The sequence below is a fragment of the Crocodylus siamensis genome, chromosome 4, assembly GCF_052110815.1.
Source record: "Crocodylus siamensis isolate JL-2025a chromosome 4, ASM5211081v1, whole genome shotgun sequence".
Lineage (NCBI taxonomy): Eukaryota > Metazoa > Chordata > Crocodylia > Crocodylidae > Crocodylus > Crocodylus siamensis.
In genome coordinates, this window is record NC_143398.1 from 1,115,344 (window position 1) to 1,140,233 (window position 24,890).

At 59.8% G+C, this 24,890-nt stretch overlaps 1 protein-coding gene across 2 annotated transcripts; it reads left to right on the plus strand.

Moving 5' to 3' along the window:
* The first annotated feature begins 65 nt into the window (after positions 1–65).
* Positions 66–22,387, plus strand: LOC149865328 (cadherin-related family member 5-like). 2 transcript variants are annotated; one of them, XM_090041361.1, is made up of 15 exons: positions 66–1,163; positions 8,192–8,281; positions 8,426–8,631; positions 9,600–9,659; positions 9,753–9,845; positions 10,048–10,134; positions 10,214–10,324; positions 13,642–13,812; positions 13,912–14,002; positions 15,363–15,469; positions 15,641–15,841; positions 16,045–16,176; positions 16,376–16,454; positions 16,625–16,818; positions 20,129–22,387. In XM_090041361.1, the coding sequence occupies exons 1-15, from the start codon at positions 1,061–1,063 to the stop codon at positions 20,795–20,797; spliced, it is 2,394 nt and encodes a 797-aa protein (XP_089897487.1). In that variant the 5' UTR covers positions 66–1,060; the 3' UTR covers positions 20,798–22,387. The 2 variants fall into 2 exon arrangements, with proteins under 2 accessions (XP_089897487.1, XP_089897488.1); XM_090041362.1 differs by having other exon boundaries at positions 13,645–13,812.
* The last annotated feature ends 2,503 nt before the right edge of the window (positions 22,388–24,890 follow it).

Genomic DNA, 24,890 nt, shown 5'->3' on the forward strand with positions numbered 1-24,890 from the left:
CCACAGGGTCTGCCCCGCCCCCAGCCCCATGCCCCCCCTCCCTGCAGCCCGGGCTAAGCCGCTTTGGCAGCAAAGCCTATTAGCCAGCGCCAGGCCTGGGCGGGGGGGTGGTGCTAGCACCCTTGCTCCCCCCGTTATCCGCAGCCCGGCTCGGGGCGCCCCGGGGGGGGGCAGTCATCCCCGCTACTGAGAGCAGTGCAAGCTGGGAGCTCAGCCCCCCACAGTACTGCATGCTGGGAGCTGTGCCCCCCCTAGAACAGTGCATGATGGGAGCTCTTCCCACCTCAGTGACGCATGCTGGGAGCTATGTCCCCCCCCGGGCAGTGCATGCTGGGAGCATCCCCCCTCAGTGATGCATACTGAAGCCGGGGTGTTCATGAGGAGAGACCCCCCCCTTCCCCCAGCTCTTCCTCCTCCGCCCGAATCCTGCTGCAGCCCCCTCGCTCCCACGCCAGCGATAACCCCTCTGCCCTCTCTAGTGCCCTGCAGCCGTGCCTCAGTTTACCAGCAACCAGCGAGCCCCTTTCCCCCCCAGGTAGCGCATGCTGGGAGTTCTGCCCCCCCCAAGCAGTGCATGCTGGGGGTGCAGTGCCCGAAGGCGGGGAGGCTGCGGGGGTAGGGCAGAGACATCACTCCTTTCCATCGCCCCGTTTTGCAGAGGGGGAAACTGAGGCAGGCAGCAGGTGAAGTGGCTTCGCCCAGAACCTAGACATCCTGGCTTGTCCCCTCCTGTCCCCCGCCAGGCCCCCAGGCCCCAGGAGCCCTTCCCCTCTCAAGCCCCGCATCAGCTCCCCAGGAAACAGCCCAGGCATCCTGCTCCCCACAAGAGACCCCTCCGCTCTCACCACCACCCAACACTACCTCTCCACCCCAGGATGCTGCCCCCCACTTGGGGGGGGCAGCCCCCACGTCCCCCGCCCCCAGCTGTCAGCCAGGTCAATCCAATTACAGGCCCGGGAAGGGCTTTAGGCAGCCGCCCACCTGCCTGGGCCTCGCAGGGTTAACGCTGAGCCCGTGGCCGTGGCAGCTGCCACCTCCGGGTCCGAGTGGAGCCACGGCCATGAACCCCCGGCCACACGATCCAGCCACGGGCCACAAGCCGCGGCAGGCACCGGGCGCACCTGAGCCGCACGGGCACCGGAGCACAGCCGGACCCCTGCAAGGTAAACCCGGGGGATGAGGGTGGGGAGGGGGTGTCTCTGAATAATGGGGGGGTTAAGTGCCCTCTACCACCCACCCGCCCCGTGGCTGGGCCGGGGGCCAGGGCCTGGCGCCTGGGCTGTCTCCCAGCCGGGGTCACTGGGTGACCTTGGGTGGCCGAGGGCTGGGTTGCAGTGGGTGGGGGGGGCTGCAGGGGGCTGACCCTGCTGGGTGGGCTGGGGGAGTCTCTCGGGGCCTTCGGGGGGGCTTGGGAAGGACCTGCCGTGAGGACACCCGGGTTCCCCAGCTGGAGGGGCAAAGCTGGGGGTTGCTTGTGGGGGTGGGGGGAGGTCTTGGCTGTATGGTGTGGATGATGGGGGCTGGCACAGCCCCCAGGGAGGGGCAGAGGGGTTGGGGGGAGCAGGACTCCTTGGTTCCTTCCCCGGACCCTGCGGGGGGGGAGCCTGCAGGTTAGCCCCGGCAAGATCAGGACTCCTGGTCTCTTCTGGTTACAGCAGCAGGGCTGGGGGGGCCGACCCCTGGGTTCATTGCTGTGGAGGGGGCAAGCTGTGCCCTGATCCTATGTACTTGCTGGCAGGGTTGGGGGTCAGGGGTTGGGGGTCAGAGGTCGTGCTGGGTTGGGAGAGTCGTGGGGCCTGGTTTAGGCTGGGGGCAGGGGGCACAGTGGGGTCCCCACAGGCCAGGCCAGGGCTGCAACTGGCAGCAGGGCAGTGACCTGGGGCGAGGGACAGAGGGGGGAAGGGGCCGGGGGCGTCTGCCCGGGAGCTGGGAGGAGACAATGGGGTCCCCCCCAGCACGGGGACTGGGGGTGAGGAAGGTGTGACGTGGGGCAGGTTGGACGAGGGGCCAGGCAGCTCAGTGCACGTGCAGAGGTGTGCATGCACGTGTGTGTGTGGGTGCAAGTGTGGGGGTGTGCATGGAGGGGTAGGGGCATGTGTGCTTGCGTGTGTGAGCATATGTGAGGAACAGGGGAGTGGGGTGTGTGTGAGCAATCCATGGGGGGGTGCACATGTGTGACGTGCACCTGCATGTGTGTGTGTGCACCTGTGTGCATATAAGGGGTTGTGTGCGCATGTGCAGGTATGGGGGTGTGCGTGTAGGGGGGGGTGTCTGTGTGTGTGTGCATGTGTAGGGGAGAAGCAGGTGTGTGTGTGCGCGCATGTGTGAGGTGCATCTGTGTGTGTGTATGTGTGTGTGTGCAGGTGTGCATATGGAGGGCTGTGTGTGCATGTGCGTGTACATAGCAGAAACAGGCCAGTTCATGTATGTGTGTGTGTTTATGCAGGTGTAGGAGTTGCACCTACATGTGTGTAGAGGTGTGCATGTAGGTACACACATTCATGCATGGGCACGTGTTTGCATGTGTAGGTGAAATGCAGAAGCTAGTGCATGTATGTGAGCAATCAGGGTATGTGTACACGTGTGTGTGTGTGTGTGTGTGTGTTAGGTGCACCCACATGTTTATGTGACACCCCTGTCTGTGTGTGAACACGAGGAACCAGCCTGTGTGGTGTGTGCATGACAGCAGTGCCCTGTGCATGTGTGACCAGAAAGACCCATGTGAGACAGCAAGGCAGATCGGTACGTGTGTGTGTGCGTGTGTCTATGTGTGTGTGTGTGTGTGTGTGTGTGTGTGAGAGAGAGAGAGAGAGAGAGAGAAAGAGAGAGAGAGAGAGATCAGTACATTTGCGAGGCTGACACGTGTGGGAGGGCAGGGGGGTGTGCAAATAGGGCAAAGGGACTCACATGTGTATGAGGAAGAGCCAGCTTGCCATGCATACAGACATGTGTATGTGTATGTGTGCACAGGTGTGCATGTCCCATGCACGGGCCCCTCTCCCATGCACCCATGTGGACGGAGCTCTCTCCCCTGCATGTCATGGGCAGGGTCGAGGGAAGAGACCAAGGGGACACAAGGGGGGCAGTGGCAGGGCCTGGCCTTGCCCGAGGGCCAGGCGCTGCGGGCACAGGGGGCTGCACATCTGGGTTCTGCCTGGTGCCAGCTGTGCCACCTGCCCCATGTTGTGGGTGCTTAGGACCAGGAGAGACTCTGCCCTGCTGGTCCCACTGTGCCTCAGTTTCCAGGGAGCAAATGAACGGGCACCTTGGTGGGCAGAGGTGTGTGTGTGTGTTTGGGCATGCCTGCGGGTGTGTGTCCAGGTGGATGTGCATTTGTGCATGCCCATGTGTGCATGTTTGCAAGCACCTGTTCCTGTATGCATGTGTTCACATACATGTGTGCCTGCCTCAGTGTCCATGTCTTTACGCCGAGGGAGCAGGGGGTTATGAGCGTCTGTGTGCATGGGTGTGGGTCTGTGTGTGTACCTAAGGAGGTGTGTGGGGGCACACGTGTTTGTTCATATATATGCATGTCCATGTTAAAGCGTGTGTGTGCACATGCACTTTTGTATGTGTCCATGGGTGTGCTTATGTGTGGGTTCATGTGTGTTTCTGGGTGTGTGTAGATGTGTCTGTGTGTCTATGTGCGCACATATGCACTTGTGTGTGTCCATGGGTGTGAGTATGTGTTTGTGTGTGTGCATTTCCATGTTCAAGTCTGTGTGCATGTGTTGTGCATATGTCCATGGGTGTGCATATATTTATGTCTGTGTTTGTGTGTTTGTGCATGTCCATGTTCAGGTCTATGTGTGTACGTGCTTGTATGTTTGTGTTTCCAGGTATGTGTGTTTACATGTCCATGTTCATGTGTGTGTTTGTGTGCATGTGTGTTTGTGTCCATGTCTATGGGGGTGTGTATATGTGCATCTGTGTGTGGATGTCTCTGGTGGTGTGTGTGTGCACGCGCACGCATGTACTTCTGTATGTGTTTATGTGTATACGTGTGTCCATCTGTATGTGTTCATTTGTTTGTGAGAGTGTGTATATGTGTGTGTGTGTGGGCGCGCACAGGTGCATTCATGTATGTGTGTCCATGGGTGTGCACATAGGTGTGTCTGAGCGTGCATGTCCATGTTCAAGTCTGTGTGCATGTATGTTGTGTGTGTGTCCGTGGGTGCACATACACGTGTGTCCGTGTATACGTGTGTGTGTTTCTGCGTGTCCATGTTCAAGTTTGTGTCTGTATGTGCCTGTGTGTATGTGTGTGTTGGTGTATGTGTGTGTGTATGCATGTCCATGTTCAAGGCTGTTTGTGGTTGTGTGGGTGTCTGTGTGTTTTTCCGCATGTCCGCGTTCAAGTTGATGCGTGTGCGTGTTTCACAGGTTGTCACAGGCCGGAAGGGAGCTCGCAAGATCGTGGGGTCCAGCCCCCGCCCCAGGCAGGAAAGACAAGTGGGGTCAGGGGACCGGCGAGGTGGCCCTCCAGCCTCCTCTTGAAGATTTGCAGGGTCGGCGATTGCACCACGTCTGGAGGGAGCTTATTCCACAGTCCGGACTCCCCCGTCGTGAAGAAGTTTTTCCTAGAGTTGAGCCTGCGTTGGTCTTCCAGGAGTTTGTGGCCATGACGCCTGGTTTTCCCCTCGGGTGCTCTGGTGAACAGCTGCTCACCAAGCCCTTGATGTGCTCCCCTAGCACAGCGGTAAGCTGCTACCAGGGCCCCTCTCAGCCACCTTTTCCTCAGGCTGAAGAGTCCCCGATCCCTCGGCCTGGCCTCGGATGGCTTGCCGTGTACGACCCTGATCGTGCGGGTGCTCAAGCTTGCCCACGTCCTTGTTGGAGCGCGGTGCCCAGACCCGGACGCAGGACTCCAGCTGCAGTCTCACCAGTGCTGAGTAGAGAGGAAGTCACCTCCTTGGCTTTGCTGGAGATGCATCGATTGACGCACCCCAGAGTATTATTTGCCCTCCTGGCTGCAGCATCGCATTGCTGGCTCATATTCATAATGTGGTCTGTTATTACCCCCAGGTCCCTTTCATTCATGGCGCTGGTCAAATGAGCTCCCCCGAGCCTGTAGGTGTGTTGGGGGTTGCTCGTCCCGTGGTGGAGCCCTTTACATTTCTTGACGTTGAACTTCATCTCGCTCCTGTCCGCCCAGCTCTGCAGCCTCTCCAGGTCCGCCTCTATCTGTGGCCTATAGTCCAGCGTGACCACGCTGCCCCATAACTTGATGTTGTCCCTGGAGTTGGCTAGTGAGCTCTTCACCCCACACCCAAATCATTGATGAAGTTGTGGAAAAGCGCTGGACCAAGCACGGACCCCTGAGGGGCACCGCTGCCCACTTCTCCCCAGGGCGACACAGATCTGCTCATTAGGACTCTCTGGGCCCTGCCCCGCAGCCAGCTTCTCACCCACTGAACCGTCGAGCAGTTAAGCCTGCAATCCTCCAATTTTCCCATGAGGATGTCATGGGAGACTAAATCAAAGGCCTTTTGGAAGTCTAGGTACATAACATCAACCTCCTCTCCCTTGTCCAGGTGGCCAGAGACCCGGTCGTAGAAGATGAGATTGGTAAGGCAAGACCTGCCTGCGACGAAGCCGTGCTGGCTGTCCCTTACCCCCTACGAGCGTGTGGCATATAGACTCCTTGATGAGTTTTTCTAGGACTTTCCCTGGGTAGAAGTTAGGCTGATTGGCCTATAGTTGCCCAGGTCCTCCCTCTTCCCCTTCTTGAAGACGAGCACAACATTGACCCTCTTCCAGTCCGCAGGGATCTCCCCTGAGCACCACGGGTTGTGGAAATTTCACGAGAGGTCCCGCAATGACCTTGGCCAGCTCCCTCAGCACTCTTGGGTGAAGTTCATCCGGTTCTGCTGACTTATAACTGTCCAACTCTTCTAACTGAGCTCACCGTCCACCATAGGAAGGCAGTCATTCCCACCGTCTGATCCTTTTTTTGCATGATTTTCCTTTCGATCTGGTGAAATACTGAGGCAAAGCGGGCATTCAGGAGTTCAGTTTGTCCTGAGTGTCGGTTGCCAGCTGTCCCGAGGTGTTGAGCAGGGGCCCCACACTCCCATTTGTTTTCCTCCTGCTCCCTACATACCTAAAGCAGGACTTCTGATTGTCCTTTTGATTCCTGTTGCTAACTTAAATTCAGTCTCCGCCTTAGCTTTTCTAATCCTCTCCCAACATGTGTGGACCGTTGTTGTATAGTCCTCCTTGGGGACTGTCCCAAATTTCCATTGTCCATACACCTCTTCCTTCTTTTTCAAGAGGACCATGATATCCCTATTGAGTCAAGAGAGCTTGGCAGCCCTTCTGCTACCTTTCCTCCACATGGGACTGGTCTGCCTTTGTGCTTCGAGGACCATGTCCGTGAGGAACGACCACCCTCCATGCGCCCCATTCACTTTCCATCCCTGGTCCCTCATCGCTTCCCCTACAATGGCCCTGAGCCTGTTGAAATTTGCTTTTTTGAAGTCCAGGACTGGTTGATTTGCCTGCCTTGGGACGGACAGTGAACTTGATCTCACGGTCGCTGTCGCCCAGGCTATCCTCTATATTCAGGTTGCTCACCAAATCATCTCCTTTGGCCAAGACCAAGTCTAGGAGAGCGCTGCCCCGGTTGGCCCTTGCACACGGTGGGCCAGGTAGAGGTCTTCGATACAGGTCAAGCAGCTACGTGACCGATCCGACCTGGCCAAGTGGTCCTCCCAAGCGATGTCCGGGTCCTTGAAGTCACCCGTGATGACTTCGGAGCCAGTGTTGGCCTCCAAGGTGTAATGCTCCTTCACAGCCTCCGCCTTTTTTCCCTACTTGGTCCCTTCGGTGCAGGCTCTAGCCCTCGATGGCCACACTCCAGTCGTGCGAGGAGTCCCACCTGGTTTCTGTGATCCCTACTAGGCCGTGTTGCCCACTGGAGAGCAGGAGGGCCAGGTCCTGCGTGTTCCCCATGCTCCCGGCATTGGCGCACAGGCACCTGAGTCCTCCTGCTGAGACCCTCGATTTCCCGATACGCTGTGGGCGAACCATACCCTTCGCTCTTTCAAAGGTGGCTGTCCTAGCGTCCCCAACACCGGAGCTTTCCTGAGTTTCCCCGTCCCCTGGCAAACTTCGTTTAAAGCCCTGTCTAGAAGATCGGCCATCCTGGCTGCAAACAGGGACGTACGTGAGGTGGATGCCGTCCCTTCCCAGGAGTCGTCCCTCCCTGAAGTGCTCGAAGAAACCGAAGCCTTCCCAGTGCCACCACCGCCCGAGGCGTCGGCTTCCCGCTTCGACACGTCCTTCCCTTCTGGGTCCGTGTCCTGCAACCGGGGGCACAGAGGAAAGGGTGTTTGTGCTCCTAACCCCTTGAGCCCAGCTCCCGGAGCCCTGTAGTCACTCACGCCCCGGTCTGGGTTACTCCTGGCCGGGTCAGCCGTGCCCACGTGGATGAGGAGCACGGGGTAGTGATCGGTGGGGCGGACAAGCCGAGGGGTCCTCTCCGCACCACCCCGGGTGCGGGACCCGCAGCTGTCTCGGGCCGGGGGGTCCTGTTGCGGCAGGGGAGGAGTAGCCCTCGCCCTGCATGCTCTGGAGCCTGAGACGGCCGTCTTCCGGGCAGCTCTGGGTGGATCTTTGTGGCAGGTCTTCTCTGTGGCCTCCTTCTCCTCCACCTTCTTCTTCTCTCCTTCTTTTTTCTGGAGTAGGGTCTGGCAGTAGCCGCCAATGCAGTCTCCTCCTCGAGCTCCCGCACCCTGCTTTCCAGGGACTCCGCTAGGGAGCACACCCGTGCGTGTGTGTATGTATGTGTGCATGTCCCTATTTGTGTGTGCATGTGACACCCGTGCGTGTGTGTATGTCCATGGGTGTACATGGGGGGGTGTTTGCGCATGTCCATGTTCATGTTTGTGTGTGTATAGCTTTGTGTGCATAGGTGTGTGTGCTTGGCCGTGTTCATTTGTGTTGATGGGCGTGTCCATGGGTATGCGTATACATGCGTGTGTGTCCCTGTGTGGTGTCTGTGCACGCGCACCTACATGTCCGAGTGGTTGTGCATGGGCGCGCCCATATTCAAGCACATGCATCCGTGCATGCGTGTCCATGTGCACATGTGGCACCACAGCCCAGTGCCGCACTGCAGGGCCCTGGCCGGACCCAGGTGCCCAGGGTCTTTATCCAGCTCAGCCCCCTCCCCACCTCCTTCTTCCAGGCTGCGGCCCCGCAGCACCGCGCACCATGCCTGGCGGCGCCGGCAGTGCCCTGCTCCTGGCCCTCAGCCTCTCCTTCCACCTGTCCCCAGGTAAGAGGCACCCAAGGGGGGGGAAACGGGGTCCAGACCCCCTGCAGCTGGTCCTAGGGGGGCAGGATTAGTCCTGGGCCCCCCGGGGTGGCACTGGGGCAGGAAGCAGTGCCAGCTGCCACAGCTGCCGCGCTCTGTGCCCAGCCGCCCCAGACCAGTGCAGCAAAGGCAGCAACGTCTTCACGGAGCTGCCCGAAAACAGCGCCAATGGCACGGCCGTGGCCACACTGGCGCTGCCCGCTGCCGGCAGCGTCAAGCTGTGTCTCAGCGGCGCCGACGCCACCTGGTTCTACCTGGACGGCCGGACCGTGCGGCTGCAGGCAGCACCGGGCGCCCCGCTGGACCGCGAGGTATGAGGCGCACGCCCCCAGCCCTTGACCCCATGTTCCCAGAGGTGCCAGCTGGTGCAGGCTGCCCCCAGGCCTCCAGATGCCCCCCCAGCATCCCAGAGGGTTGCATGCACACGCACAGAGCACACAGACACACACAAACACATGCAGAGATGAGCAGACGTGCAACTACATGCACATACGCAGGCAGGCAAGCGTGCACACAAGCACGCGCGCACACGGACAGAACACGCCACTCACAAACGCACGCAGACACATACAGGCATGCTCACGGGCAGGCATGCACACACATGCACAGGACACAGAGACTCACTAACGCACACAGGTGTGCATGCCCTTACCCACATGCATGCCTGGACACATGCGCACACACACAACAAACACATGTGCACACATGTGCAGAGACTCACAAACACATGCACAGGCACATGGCTACACACATGCACACAGGCAGGCAGGCAGGCATGCACCCACACACACTTACAAGACAGATTCACAAACACACAGATGTGCAATCCCACGCCTGCATGCACACTTAAACACACAGAGGCAAGCCTGCATGCAGACAACACACAGGACACAGAGACTCACAAACACCCACAGATGTGCATGGCTGCACACACACACACAGATCACAGAGACTCACAAACGCACTCAGACCTGCACAGGTGCATGGCCACATGCATGCACGCGCACACGCACACAGAACACAGACATGAGCACACAGGCATGTGCATGCACATGCATGCAGGGCCAGGGCCAGCATGGGGTGCTGTGCTCTGTGCTCCCCCCCACAGGGAAAGGGGGCACCCAGGGGACATCCCAAAGCTGGGCCATGGCACAGATGTGCCTGCCCAGGGGCACCGCGTCACACCAGGGGCTGGGCCTGGAGCTGCCCGTGCCCCCGGGGGGTGATGGGGTCAGGGTCCGGGGGGGGGGGTCCTCACGCCTGTGCTCGGGGCCGGCAGGCGCTGGAATCCCCGGTGCTGATGGTGGCCCTCACCTGCTCCGAGGACGGCTTCTCCCCGGTAAGCTTCTCCCCTCCTGCAGGGGCTTTGGATGCCACCCCCCTGGCCACCCGGGGGTGCGTGGGGGGGTGCTGATGCTGCCCGCCCCCCCAGGTGGAGTACCGCCTCGTGGTGCAGGTGCTGAATGAGAACGACAACCGGCCTCGCTTCCAGCCCGGCCCCGAGCTCACCCACAACGTCAGCGAGGTGACCCCCGAGCTGGGGGGCCGGGGGTGCTGTGCCCACATGTGGCACCGGCCTGATGGGGGGGCAGAGGGGTGGGAGCCCAGAGGCTGCAGTGAGGGGCCCGGCTTGAGGTCCCTGTCCTGGCTGGGCTCCGGGGGTGACATTGCCCCTGGGGGAAACTGGGGGCACAGGGCTGGCTCTTACCCCATTCCCCCTCGTCCAGCTAGCGGCCGTGAACTCCGTGGTCTTCACGGCGCAGGCCGAGGATGGCGACGGCGACACCCTCGTCTACGTGATCGATGGTGCCTCGGTGAGCCCCTGCCCCCGGGTCTGGGCTGAGCACTGGGGGGAGCTTGGTGCCACCCCCGTGCCCGCTCTGTGCCCCCCAGGCGGACGCCAAGCATTTCCGCATCGACCTGCCCAACAGCGGGAGGATCGTCCTGGCCAAGGCGCTGGACTTCGAGACCCGGCGCGAGCTTGACTTCGTGGTCCACGCCGTGGTGAGCCGTGCCCCCCGTGCCCTCCCAAGGTCCCGGCAGCCACCGTGGCCTGTGCCCCACCGGGCAGCCCAGGGCCAGGAGTCCAGCCACGCAGGCTGCCCACGCGTGGCCCCCTGAGCTTAGGGAAAACAGGGTCTCGTGTTGTCCCCCCAGCAGCAGAAAGGACACGGGGCGAGACGGGTCCCTGTTCGAGGGATGCACGTGAGAGATCCGTGTGTGTGTGCACGTGTGGGAGTGCAATTGGGCATGTGCATATGCAAACGTGTGTGTGCACATGTGTGGGTGTGTGTATATGTACACGGGTCCTAGGTGGATACTTGTTTGTGTGGGTCCGAATGGGCACATGTGTGTGAGTGGGTCCCAGGTGTGTGTGTGCATGTGTGTGAGTGCATGCATGTGTGCATGCCCCATCCCCCGCACCCTCCCTTCAGCCGGCTCCAGCCGGCTTGTTCCCAGGCCCTCGGGCCCCAGGCAGCTAATTGGGGGTGACGTGATCTCGTCAGCGCCCGTCTGCTCCGTGCTAATGAGCTCCGTCCTGGGGTTTAATCTCCCTAATGGGCCCCACCAGCTGAGTGGGGAGGGGGCTGCTGACACGGTACCTACCCCCACTCCCCGCTCGTGCCCCCAGCTCCCAGCTCCGCAGGGCATCGGGATCCCTCCAGGTGCCCCCAGCCCCCCACCCTCCTTTGCTGTGTCTGCGGGGTGGGGGGGAGGCATGCAGGGCTGGTGACCCCCACTCTCACCATCCCCTTCCCTTGCCCCTGCACATGTCAGACGCTCCCTTGGCCTAGGGTGTGTGTGGGTGGGGAGGGAGGGGGGTCAGCAGGTCACAGGCAGGCACATGGATGTGTATGTGTGTGTGTGCATGTGTATGTGTGTGTGTGTGGGGGGGAGGTCAGTGGGTCCCAGGTAAGTGTATGTATGCAGGGGTGTGTGCGTGTGAGTGGGTCCCAGGTGGGTGCATGGATGGATGGAGGGGGTGGGTGTGGGTGTGTGTGTGTGTGTGTATATATGTATGTGTGAAAGAGAGAGAAAGAGAGACTTTCCAGGTGTATGTGTTTGTGTGTGTGAGAAAGAGAGAGAGAGAGAGAGAGTGCATGTCCATGTGTGGATATGTGTGTGCATGCATGTGTGTGTGGGTGACCATGCACCATCCCCTCCCCGCTCCCATGGGCTGTCTCAGGTTCATGCACGCGTGTGTATATGTGCGTGTGCAGGTGCACGTGGTCTGCAACCACTGAGACGCGGTGATTTGGCCCTCTCACTGCTTTGGAAACTTCTTGTTCTGAGCCCAGAGGTGCCCAGCATGTGCCCGTCTCTCCAAGCCCTGCCATTGTTTAGGCTTCATTCAAATTTATGTGAGATTTATTCAAATGCTGGACCCTGGCACGCTCTTCCTCTGGTTTGGAAGTCACCAGCAATACTTTTCTTATTCGTAAGACAATGCTAACAACGACACAGGTTTTTTCCGCTCTCTAAGACGGACGTTGGCACCGGAAATGCCCCACATTATGTCTCCAAATGGCTTTGACTTGCTCACTAGAGCTTCCTCAAAGGCGCTAGATCTGTCACAAAACCCCAGCTTATCCCAATGCATCGTGCAGCTCAGACCAATTAACTAATGAACTGAAGGCAGCGCCAGCCGCGATCTTTGTTAATGAATTGAGTAGGCTGTACCCGGTCACTTCCAGGCTTTAGAGCTAGTAGAGCTTGTCCTCAGCCCCTTGCTTGCCTTGGGAGCTTGGGGGAGCACAGCAAGGCTCCCGGGGGGACTGGATACAGCCAGGTTGGGCCCTGGCTCTCTGCGTGTGCCCTCCAGAGCCAGGGGATGTGTAGCCAGGCCCCGGGTCCAAGAGCAGAGGCAGGGAGTCCCACTGGGGCAGTGGCCCACTGCAGTCGAACGTCTGCTGCAAACTGATGTTGCTGGAGTGATTCACCCTTGGGCCTGGTTCACCTGTGTTGGCACGGTGGGCACAGGGGCTCGGTGCCCCAGTCAAGAGGAGAGCTGTCCTCCACAGCAGTCAGGCTGGATTGGCCTGGCGCTGGAGGATCTCAGCATCCCCAGGAGACAGAGTTTGAGCAAGCCACATTTTCCCATGATGTACAGGGAGGAAGGAATGGCTGGCTGGATGGATGGATGGATGGATGGGGATAGATGGATGGACTGATGGATGGGTGTATTGATAGGTGTGTATTGGGATGAATGTATGGATGGATGGAAAGATAAGTGTGTATGGATGGGTGTGTATGGATGGGTGTGTATGGATGGGTGTGTGGAGATGGATGGATGGGTGGATGAGTGTGTGTGGGAATGGACGGATGGACAAACGGACGGACAGATGGATGGATGGATGGATGAGTGTATTCATAGGTGTGTATTGGGATGAATGGATGGATGGATGGAAAGATAAGTGTGTATGGATGGGTGTGTATGGGGATGGACAGATGGACAAATGGACGGACAGTTGGATGGATGGATGGCTGGATGGGTGTATTGATAGGTGTGTATTGGGATGAATGTATGGATGGATGGAAAGATGGGTGTGTATGGATGGGTGTGTGGAGATGGATGGGTGGATGTGTGTGTGGGAATGGACAGATGGACAAACGGACGGACAGATGGATGGATGGATGGGTGTATTGATAGGTGTGTATTGGGATGAATGTATGGATGGATGGAAAGATGGGTGTGTATGGATGGGTGTGTGGAGATGGATGGATGGGTGGATGGAGTGTGTGATGGGGGAATGGACGGATGGACAAATGGACGGACAGATGGATGGATGGATGGGTGTATTGATAGGTGTGTATTGGGATGAATGTATGGATGGATGGAAAGATAAGTGTGTATGGATGGGTGTGTATGGATGGGTGTGTATGGGGATGGACAGATGGACAAACGGACGGACAGATGGATGGATGGATGGATGGATGGGTGTGTATGGATGGGTGTGTGGAGATGGGTGGATGGGTGTGTATGGGGATGGACGGATGGACAAACGGATGGACAGAGATGGATGGATGGAAAGTTGAGCGTGTATGGATGGGTGTGCATAGGAATGGATGGCTGGATGGGTGTAAATGGGGCTGGCTAGGAAGGGTAGATGTGTGGGTGGCCCCAGCAGTGCCCAGCTCAGCAAGCCAGCCCAGGGCTCTCCAGGCCCCATAGGCTGCCAGCACCAGCTGCGTCACGGGGGTCGTGGCTGGCACAGGCTTGGCCCCCAGCTGCCAGCAGCTCTGTGGTGCAGCAGGGAGCCCAGCCTGGCCCGCGGGGCCGGGGGCGGCTCCCTGGCACTGACGCCTCGTGCCGCTGCAAGGAGATGAACACCAAGGAGCGCTACAAGGCCTCAGCCCACATCCACGTCAGTGTGCTGGACGGGGATGACCAGTACCCCCAGTTCCTGCCCTGCCGTGCCCTGCACCCCGCTGCAGCCAGCGTGTGCCTCAGCCCCATCTACACTGCCAACATCACCGCCGGCCGGGCCCAGGTGAGCGCAGGGGTCAGGGCAACATCTCTCACCCCCTCCCCGTGCAACCTGTGGGGCTGGGGCCAGGCAGGAGGACCCAGCTGTCCACCTGTCTTCCAGGTGAGGCCTTTGCACTTCCTCCCTGGTGCCATCCATGCCGAGGACGGGGACCACAGCCTGAAAGCTGCCATCACCTACTCCCTCCTCCCAGGTACCAAGCGAGTGGCGGGGGCACCATGCCTGGCCTGGCCTGGGGGCCAAAGGGACCCAGGCACATGCATCCATGTGCACACATGTGCGGCCATCTGTGCATGCACAGACCCACACAAGCAGTCATGCACACAGGCCCACGTGTGCTCAAAACACGTGTTGCTGTGTGTGCTCGCATACGCATGTGAACCCAGTTGTGGATGCAGACACTTGGATCAGGGGTCCACAGGCTCACACCTGCATGTGCACAGCCACACACAGGCAATTTTCTGGAGGCACACATCCACATGTGCACGTAGGCATGCACACCCATGCAGCGGCACGCATTTGGGCAGGCATGTGCAGCCTATCACGTGCAACTCAGCACAGCTGTGGGCATTTCAAGGGACACAACTGGAGTCAGGGCCCCTTGGGCTGTGCCAGGGCAGGTCTGACACCCTAGATGGGTCACAGAGACCAGAGCCCAGGAGCTTTCACCCCTGTTCCCTCTTCCCCTCCTCCCACCGCCACCCTCCAGCCCTAGTCTGGGGGATTTTGCCTTCCTCCGCAGTGGGGACACGACTTCGGCCTGGGCTCCCTGCAGCGTTCAAGACCTGCCTGGCCGCAGCAGGGCATTGGCAAAGGTTTTTGGCTCATGCAAAAAGCAGCCAGCAGGGCTGAGACATGGGAGAGCGATGTTACTAGGAAGGCAGCACGGCAGAAGCCAGACTAGCTTAACCAGTGGAAAATCAAGACCTTTGGAGAGCAGGGCGGGGTGTTAATCCCTCTGGAGAGGGGAGAGATTAGCAGGAACCAGGGGGACATGACATCCAGTGATGCCCTCACACCATTTAGGGAATGGGGGTGCAGATGGTGTGGTGCTTCTCCCCTATAAAACAACACGTTGTTTTCTCCAGTGAAGCCGGCACTTGTCCACGAGGGACCTGGGGTGGGATTATTCCATCTCAGATACAAACAAAAACAAATGTCACATCATTGAGATGAGTGGAAAGCCCCCAGGCAAGCTGTGAAATAGGAGCTTCATGACCAGGAGCAGCCAACGGGAAGCTTCACTCAGCACCTGGCACATCAGCGGTTTAAACGCTGGGACACCCTAACCCCGGCACCCTCCAGCAGGCCAAGGGTTAATCGGGGTGCAGGGTGTTGGGTGCAGGGTGTCACAAATGCCAGCTCAGCCCTTAGTGCCGTGTGTCATTGGGCCCGTAGCGCTCCCAGCTGATGGGAAGTCGCCTGGCACGTACTGGCAGTCATGGCTCCCCAGCCTGTAGTCTGGCCAAGGCTTCCCAGCATTGCACCCCGTGCTCCGTGCCCTTGCTGCATTGGGGTCCGTGTCCCACCCCAGGTGCCTGCTCTGCCCCCAGGCCCCTACAGCGGCTGGTTCCACGTGAACAATGCGACGGGCGCTGTCACCTTGCTGCGGCCCCTGGATGGCCCTGGCCTCCCACCTGCCGTCACCCTGCAAGTCATGGTGGGTCTGGGGTGGCAGGGGCTGGGACACGGCGCATGGAGGCTGGGGTGAGGGGGTCTGAGGGCTGGATTGGGGTCTGCAGGGGGTGTGCACACTGGGCTGGGGGCTCTGAGGGCCGGGACTGGGGGTGCCCTCGGGGATGCCCACTTGACCCGGCCCTGGTCGACACAGGCCGCGCAGGTGAACGACGCCACAAAGTTTGCGGTGGCTGAGGCACAGGTGCGAGTCCTGGCCCCCAACCGGCACCCACCACGCTTCGCCCGCCCGCACTACCCAGCATTCGTGCGCCAGGGGCCCCAGGCCGCTACACTGGCTGCCACCTATGGTGGCCATGTGCTGGCCCTGCACGCTGCTGACCGCGACTTTCCTGACGTGAGTCATCCCGGACCCCCCTGGCCTGGCTTCCCTGCCACCCCTGCTTTGGACATCCAGCTTGGGGTCTGTCCCCCCCAAGCAGCCGTGTCTCATGGTACTGGCTCCGTGGCATCTTGGGAGCTGCTTCTAAGTCCTGGGGAGGGGGCAGTAGGGACCAGCCCCAGGCAAGGGGGGGTCTCACCCAGTGCCACCCCCTCCAGGGCTTCAACCCCTGGATCCGGTACCGCCTGGCACTGCCTGCCAATGCCTCTGAGCTCTTCCAGCTCATGCCCAATGGGCTGCTGGTGGCCCGTGCAGACCAGCTGCAAGCCGCGCAGCACTTCCTCCTGCAGGTGAGAGCTTGGGGCGGCAAGCCCCCCAACCACCCCTGCCCACTGCGGTCTGGGCACAGGCCTGGCCACCTTTCCGGCTAGAGGTATAAGCCCCCTGCTTTGCCCCGGCACCTCCGTGAGGGTGCCTGGCATTGGCGCCATGGCCTTAGGTGTCCACTGGTGCCCGTGGGAATGGGGTCACAGCTGCTTCTGCCCCCAGGTCATCGCGCGGGACGAGGAGTCGGGGGAGGTGACCAATGCCACGGTGGACATCGAGGTCCTGAGGCCTGGCCAGGCAGGTAGGAACTAGCTGGAGACACCACGGGGCTTCCCTTGTGCACCCCATGCACAGGCACGTGTGTGTGTGTACTGGTAGATGTGTACATGGGCATGGGTGGAGGGAACAGGGGAGGTGGCCCTGGGGCCACCCCCAGCCTGCCGCCCACTGACAGGCTCCTGCTCCCCGCAGCCCCCCAGGACCCGGTGGAGGCGGGGCAGGAGCAGAGCCCACCAGATGTGGCAGTCATCGTGGGCACGCTAGGGGGGCTGCTTCTGCTGCTGGGCCTGCTGCTGGGCCTCGTCATATGCGCTGTGCGCAGGTGCCCAGACGAGGACGAGTCCCTGGACCGGACATCCCTGACCGTGGAGAAGCACCCCAACGTGGTAAGGCACAGCGCCCAGGGATGAGGGGGGCCACCGGGACAAGGAGATGGCAAGGTGGGGTGGGCACTGCCTGGGCCACATGGGCTGGCAGAGCTCCTGCTGAACACGGCTGCAGCTTCAGCCTACACGTGTGTATATGTGTACACATGTGTGCATGCATGCATGTGTAAGGAAACAGGCATATGTGTATGGGCGTGGGTGTGGATGGGCTTGCATGCACCTATGTGTTTATGTGTGCATACGCAAATGTGCACACATTAGTATGCATGTGTGTGCATAGGTGCATACATGTGCATATACAGGCAGCTACACACATGCAAAGGCATGCACATGTGTATATTTATGTATATGTGTGTATGTGCATACACATACATGTGTATAGATGTGCGTATGCAACTGTATGTGTACATTCATATTTGCATGCTTGTGTGTGTGCATACATGTATGCATTCATGTGCACATGCAGGTGGATGCACACATGCAAGGGCATGCATATATGTGTGTATCCATGTGTATGTGCAGGTGTGCACATACACATACAGGTGTATCCAAGACTGTGTGCATTCATAATTGCATGCATTTGCATGTACATGTGTGCATGCACATGGCCATACATGCAGGTGCATGCATGCATGTAGGTGTATGTGCGTGCACGTGCCAGTGCATGCATATGCATGTATCCATTTATGTGTGTGTAGGTGCTTGTGCATGTGTGGCGAGCCAGTACGGGGTGCACCTGTGCTAAGCCACCCACTTCACTGCGCCCGACCACCTTCCAGGCTCCGAGCGCCTCCCTGGGGGCGCCTCATGTATGGCCGACCCCTTTCTGGAGCACGCCTGCTAGCCTGGGGGTACAGCTGCCGCCACCCAGGGACAGGCTTGATTCTGGCTCTGTGCCCCCGGGAAACAGGCCTAGTAGCCCTCGAGGGTACTTGACTCACTTCAAGAACTTGGGATGTTTCCCTCAGTCAGAAGCACAAATAGCGGTCTCCCTTAGTCAGCCAAACCAAAGGGACCCCAAGGCATAATCTAGACCCACTCCCAATAAGTCCCCCACGCTAGGTACAAAGGAGAACTTTATTGGTTACAAGGAGTAGAGCTGGAATAGGGGACAGAGCTGAGTGGTATCAGAGAAATCCCATAGAGCAAACAGGGTGGCTGGGTAGCCTTTGATCGCACATCTGAGTAACTGGAAGCTACACATGTAGTTAGATCTCAGGAAGCTTACTCACGAGTATCATCCAGAGACGGGGGAGATTCCCTCTGGAGGCAGGCCGTTCCTTGATCATGAGTTTCGAGAGCGAGCAAGTTTCAGATGGTCCAGCTATTCTCTCTCCCTGAGTTTTCCTCATGGCTGCTGCCCCCTCCTCCTGGGCAGTCCTTATGACCTCGTTTACCTGGTCCAAAGGAGGCCAGCACCTGTTGGCTGTCAGCCAACCAATCTGAAATGCATCACTGGTTGCTGGGCGGACTAGCAGTCTCTGGCCCACCAGGGAGCCCGAGCCCCTCACCCAGGTGGCTGATCCCAGTCCCGTGGGCAGAGGGAGCAGGTTTCCCCCCTCTCTCAGGACTGCAGCCAGCTCCGGTTCCCTGAAGAGAGACAGTAAGGGTACGTCTCCTCTGCTGGGCCCATCCTAACCAAATTGTCACAGCACAGAGATTTTGGGAAGAAACAGAGGTGGCCTTCTGACACAGCATGCATGCACACACATTGGTGTGTATGTGCATGTGTGTTCATATTTGCATGCAAGTGTGTGCATATGTATAGGTTACATGCGTATATGTGCACGTGTGCATCCATGTATCTGTCCATGTGCCCTCCTACCCCATGGGGCATTTGCGGCCTGTGTCCTCAGGGCATGGAGGGGTCAGCCCCTGCCAGCCTAAGCCTCCTGTGCCATGTTGTGTCACACCCCCACCCCCACTCTGGCTGGAGAGATGCTGCTGGGTGCTCTGGGGAGGGCCAGGTGCCCCCCCAAAACCCTGGCACCTGGGGTGGGGACAGGACTGGGGCACTGGGGAAGTGCTGGGTGCCAGGGCTTCTGATGGGGTGCATGGGGGCAATGTTAACCCCTTAAACCCTGGAGGGGAGGGGGAACGCTACTTCCCCCAGCCCCTCCCCTGCCAACTCAGAGCCCAGCAGGCAGAGACCAGTGCCTGTGGCGGGGCTGGGGGTGGCCCCGGGTCCTGGCACACGGGGGCAGCACTGCAGGGGGCAGAAGGCCGGAGCAGTGGGGGACACCTGGGTTCCCTCCTCTTCTCCGGGGGGTTGAGCTGGGAGCCGGGACGCCAGGGTTCCCTCCTCAAGGGGGGTTGTAATGGTTAAAGCAAGTGGGGGGGTTGGGAGCCGGGGGTCCTGGCTGCCAACCCCAGAGAAGGGAGGGATCTAGTGGGTAGCACCGGTGGGGCTGGGAGCCCGGACTCCAGGGTGCACGCACCCAGCTCTGGGAAGGCTGCAGCACCTAGTGGTTATTGCTCCGCTACTTGGCCGTGTCCCTTCGCGGCTCCGTGCCTCAGTTTCCCCAGCCGGGAGCGCAGCCAGTGCCTCTCCTCCCTCCCCCCACTTCCCTTCCCTTGTCAGCTGCCCCGGGGTGTCCCCGAGGCCTGGCACTGCCCCCCGGTGCCCCTGCCCCACGCGGCCCTCGGCTGCGGTCTCACGCCTCTCGCCTCTCTCTCGCTCTCTGCCCTCGGCCCTGCTGCCTGCCAGAGCCTAAAGTGGTTCAAGACGGTGAGTGTCCCGGGACCGGGCCGTGCCGTGCCGTGCCGTGCCGTGCCATAAGACCTGCTTCGCAGGGTCTCTGCCCGCCAAGCATCGCGCCCCCTGCCCCTCCTCTGCCTCCATCCCCGTGGCTCCTGCCCGTCCTTGGGGGGGTCGATCCTGCCCCAGCCCCTTGCAGGGCACCTGCCCACGGGGGCCGGCAGTCACCCCAGGAGCCGGGCCAGGCAGCACGTGCCGCCTGCTCCCATGGGCCTGTGGCATGTGCTGCGTGTCCCGTGTTCATACGTGTCGGCAGCTTCTCCTCCCCGCCCCCCAGCGCTATCAGTGCCATGTGCCCAGGGTCCTGTGGGTGGGTGGGGGGTTAAATCACCCCCAGTTTTGCCCCCAACTCCAAGGCTGCTGGTTCTGGCGGTGTCCCCGGGGTGACTCTCTCTTGGATAGGACGGGAAAAAAACCCAGGAGTCCTGGCTCACAGGCCCCCCGGGACAGAGGAGGGGGCAGGACCAGCCTAGGGCACCCCAGCTCCCAACAAGTTTGGACCCCAGCCCCCCAGCTTGGGGGGGCTGACCCCTCTGCCCCCATCTCCTGCAGGTGACCCCGACCAAGACGGCCCCGGGATCCGGCAGCCTGTTCTTCGAGAATGAGGGCTACAGCGATCTGGGGGATGAAGCCCCGGGGGGCTCTGGGGAGCCGGCCCCCCATGCTCACCCGGGGGGCAGGAGCGAGCCGGCCGAGCCGGGCAAGCAGAGTGGCACGGGCAGTGCCGGGGGTGGGCAGCCGGTGCCCAGCGCCACTGTGCCCAGCAAGGAGGGATGTGCCCAGGGCGCCCTGGCCAACGGGACGACGCTGGAGCAGACAGGGCACAAGGATGGCGTGGAGCCGGAGCCGGAGCCAGGGCCGGAGCCCACCGAGGAATCAGGAGCTGCCGGGAGCCCGGAGCCAGGGCCTGGCAGACCTGCCCCGAGCAAGGCGGAGGCCTCGGAGAGCCCAGCCGAGCCCGGGGCGCAGGCGCCGGAGCTGCCCCCTGGGGCGGCCGAGCGGGGCCCCGGGGACACGGACACACCAGGCCGGGACCCCGAGACCGCGGCCAAGCTGCCGGCGCTGCCGGCGCTGCCAGAGGTCAACGAGGAGAGCCTGGAGGAGGAGGCAGCTCGGCCCCCCACACCCCGTGGCCCCTGGCCCCCCGCGCCCCCGCCCCTGGGCAAGCCCCACATGCCCGCTCCCTTTGCACGGCTGCTGGAGGACTCCATCGAGTGCTAGCCCCCCCAGCGGTGGACGGGCTCTAACCCCACCAGGCACCCCAGGGGGGTCACATCCCACGGCCCACCCCGGCCAGGCGCCCATGGACCCCCTCAGGGTGCCGGCCCCCTTGGGAACCTCCTCGCTGCCCCCCTTTGGGGGTTACTATATTGTTTTTAAAGTTTTTTTTTTTTAATGGGCCCATTGCTTCTTCACAGCCCACCCCCAGCTCTCCCAGTGACCCACCAGTATGGCTCAGCTGGGAGCGAGCTGCCATGACACCAGCAGCCCGGAGGCATTTGTACGCCTCTGCTGCCTCTGAAGGGTTGGGGTCTCCCCTCCATCGGTGCCGGGGGGGGCTGGGGCTGTGGGTCTAGGTGCCCCCGGGGCTGTCAGGGCCCTGGAAGCTACCCCAACCCCAGCTCCCGGGCAGCTCCAGCGCCAAGAGACCTGGCTGGATCGTATACAGCGGTGCCTGTCCCTGGGGGTACACACAGAGGTGGCTGGGGGTCCCAGGCAGGCCAGGGCTGGGTCAGATGTGAGCGTCCTGCCTGGGCAGGGGGTAGGGATGCTGGACGTGTCCCTGTAGGCGCAGCCACATGCGGGGGGCAGGCAGGGACCCCCCTCCGGGCTCCTTTTTTGAGTGGGATTAAATGTGTCTTAAAGAACCCGCAGCACGTCTGGTCCGTGCCTCCCCGCCCCACCAGGATGTCAGGGGGCTGCCCTGCCTCAGTTTCCCTCCTGCACTGAGCAGCGCCACATGCCCGGCTGAACGGACCCCGGCCCCCCCTGCCATGGCACACAGGGGATCCCGGGCACTTCCCTGGGGTCTCCCTAACGCCCCCACCCCAGCCCCAGGCACCCCAGGAGCTTAAGGCATCCCTGTAGCCTTGGGGGGTTTTTTTCCTTTCTGTGCTGGCCTTTGCACAAGGAAAGTTTGCTGCGTTTGAGATAAGAGATCACATCTACTCAAAGAACCTTTTTTTTTTTTTTTTCTGTTTTTTTGCACCGGTCCTGGAAGCACTGCAATACCAGGTCAATGCACGGAGTGGATGGAGCACGCTCTGGTTCCACCACCCAATACCAAAAAGAATCTGCTCAATATAGACCTCCTATGGAGGACATATCAGAGACAATTACCCTCGGGAGCACGCCCTGCTGGACGTCCCCCGCCCATAGCAAGACTCTGGCCAAGTCCAGATCTGGGCTTCCACAAAGGAAGTTTTACATTTGAAAGAGGGCAAGTACATTAGCACCTTCTCTGGCTGAGCTCCCTCCTTGTCCTCCTGGGGCAGGAGAAGGTGAGAGGGCCTTTCCTTTTCTATACCGTTTATTCCCCTAAGGGGTACGCTGAGACCCGACAACTCATTGCATGTGCCCCCCCCCCAAGCTGGACACCCGTGGAGCACAGCCAGGGACCCCAGTGGGAGACGCCCTTGTCCTGAGGCGCCCGAGCCCTCAGGTTTAGGACCCCAGAGAGGGTAGAGCCCTGGCCCTGGCCCGGTAGTCGTACAGCCCTGCTGTGACCCCACAGAGTTAGGGGGAACGGGCCCATCTTGCACAGAGGCAAGACGAGCAGACCGAGGTTTCCCTTTCGGGTGTCATACCTGTTAATTTTTTACGTATTTCTGCAAGGCTTCCTTGAAAAAAAAAATCATTTGAACTATGGATGTCAGCACTGGACTTGTCGACTGTGTCTCTGAACTCCTGCACAGTGTCTCGCACATCCTCGAGGACGGCACGGTCCTCACGCCGGGACTCACGGCGTTCATCCCGCCAGGTAGCTTCGCTTTGTGCTCCGGCTGCTGAGGGCTCTGCCAAAACCTCAAGCGTCTCCACTTGCTGTGAAAACCTTGGCAGGGCTTGGCTGAAGCGCGAGCGGGGCGCCGGTCTCGGTGGCCGATAAACAAAGAAAAAAGCAATGGTTGGCTTCCCTGCAAGAGGAGGAAAGTTCACATCCCCAACCCCACCATGCAGTGCACAAAATGCCAGCAGGCGCGGAAACAGACCCCGCCACGCTGCGGCACCGCTCGTACTGCCCCAAACTTATGAGTACTCGCTCCAGGAACGGGTCCGTGCCTGCCACTAAATAAAAAAACAATTAAAGCAAATCCTCAGCTATTGAAAGCGACCTGCATCACCAAAAGACTTGGTGATGGGGTAAAATAAGGCCACTGCACTTTGGGAGGGCTGCTCAATGGCCAGGAGTGTTGCAATAATCGAGACCTACCTGCGTGCTTGTGCAAAATGATGTTATTACAGAAGCACGGCCTGTTTCCCCTAAAGCGGCAAAGGTTTTGAGTAGGAAGAAAACCGGGGTGGGCTGGGGGTTTGCAGCTTCCAGACTGTGAGTAGTTTAGGGCATGTGAATGACACCCTCCCCACCGCACGCACACACACACACACACACACACACACACACACACACACACACACACACACACACACACACACACACACGTGGGTGAGAAGGATAACTATCATAGCTCTAGGCGGGAGCAGGGAGGACCAAGCCGAACAGCAAGCCGCATTTTGAAAAACATTGCAAAAGCATTGATAAAACAAGTCCCAACACACCTCCAGAAGCCGGAGGCGGCACCACGCAGACAGATGAGGGTGCACCTGGGCGGGAACGGGAGGGTTGCAATGGGGGCCCCCATTGGAAACATGGCATGCTGGGAAATGTAGTCCAAAAAATGGGGGGGGGGGCTATTTGATATGGGTAGCAACAAACACCAGCCACGCTGATGCTGTAGGAGTTATCCTAGCAGCTACAGTTAATGAAAGGGGGTCAACTGGTATTTGACTCCCTCTGCTGACATCTGTGGGGACGACACACAAGTCTTAACTCGCTCCGAAGCGCCGCTCGCACAAACATCCCAAGCCGTTTCCTCCTCTTCATCCGTGCTGCTCCCCTCCGGCATCCTGGAGCAGTCTGCCCGCATCCTCACGGCCGGACGCTCAGCTCCTTCCCTCGCCGTGCTCTCCAGGACAAGGCCAGTGCCAAATCATGGGAGCCAGGAAGCCTCGCCCGTGTCCTTGGAGAGACGACAGACGGGGGTCCTAGAAAGGAGCAATCGGTGGGGATAGGCATAGCCTGCCCCAGATCAGCCCCCATTGTCCATTGGGATGGTTCAGTCGTGTCCCATAATGTCCCAATGAGGATCGCACTCAAGCGTCTGTGCCTGGCTGCTCTTCCTACAGGGCAAACTGCCCCCAGCCTCGCTGTGCCACCGAACCAAGGGCGCTGACTGAACCCCATGACTGCCACAACCCCAACTTTTTTGGCAATGAATGAAATGAAGGATGCAATTATATCAGGGGAGGAGAGTGGGGCGCAGGAGGCCGCACTGCTTGTCCAGCACTACAAATGCAGCATGTCTGCTAACGAGGCCCCGTTCCAAAACTGGGCGGGGGTCAAGAGCGGGGGGACATTTGCTGGGAGAGGACTTGTTGGTTGTGGTGCCTCAATGCCTGCTTTAGTTCCTGAGATGTCAATGGTAACTACAGAGGCATATGACAGAGACTTTTTTGGGGGGAGATGTTGTTTTCAAACCTGGGCTCTTGCAGGGCATGGCTCTCTTCAGAGCCCCCTGTTTTCTGAGGAGCAGCCAGTGACCAAATGGCATATTTCCTTGTATATAACACACCCTAGAATATAATACACTCTGTTTTGGAACAGGAAACACAAAGGAAAAAAGATTTTACTTTGGGTAAGTCACTGAGTCGCAGTTACTCCTGCTCCTGCGCTTGCTGCCAGCCCGGTGCATTTGATGCAGCCTGTGAACCAACCCTGGCCACTGGCATAATAAAGCCTGGCCATGGGGATCTGTATTTCTTGCGTATAATATGCACCCCCATTTCCATCAGCTGGGTTTGTTTATTTTTTTGGACAGGGCGTGCAAGGTGTGCATTGTGTGTGAGAGAATATGGTAATTGGTGGCTTGACAGATCCTGCGCTAGGACAGGGGCTACCCGGTGAAACAAAGTGAGGCTTTGACAACACAGTCCAGGTCTGCAGGGGCTGTAGGACCAAGGAGACCTCAAGCCAAGGATGGGCCTGTATGGGAAGGGTTCTCCATGCACCAGGGGCAGGAGAGGGAGACGGAGCTGG

Bases quoted from the DNA above. Each gene is read 5' to 3' on its own strand.
- LOC149865328 (XM_090041361.1), top strand. From the start codon at position 1,061: ATGAACCCCCGGCCACACGATCCAGCCACGGGCCACAAGCCGCGGCAG. The intron at 8,632-9,599 runs GTATGAGGCGCA...CGGGGCCGGCAG, and splicing joins GCGCCCCGCTGGACCGCGAG to GCGCTGGAATCCCCGGTGCT. The intron at 13,813-13,911 runs GTGAGCGCAGGG...CCTGTCTTCCAG, and splicing joins TCACCGCCGGCCGGGCCCAG to GTGAGGCCTTTGCACTTCCT.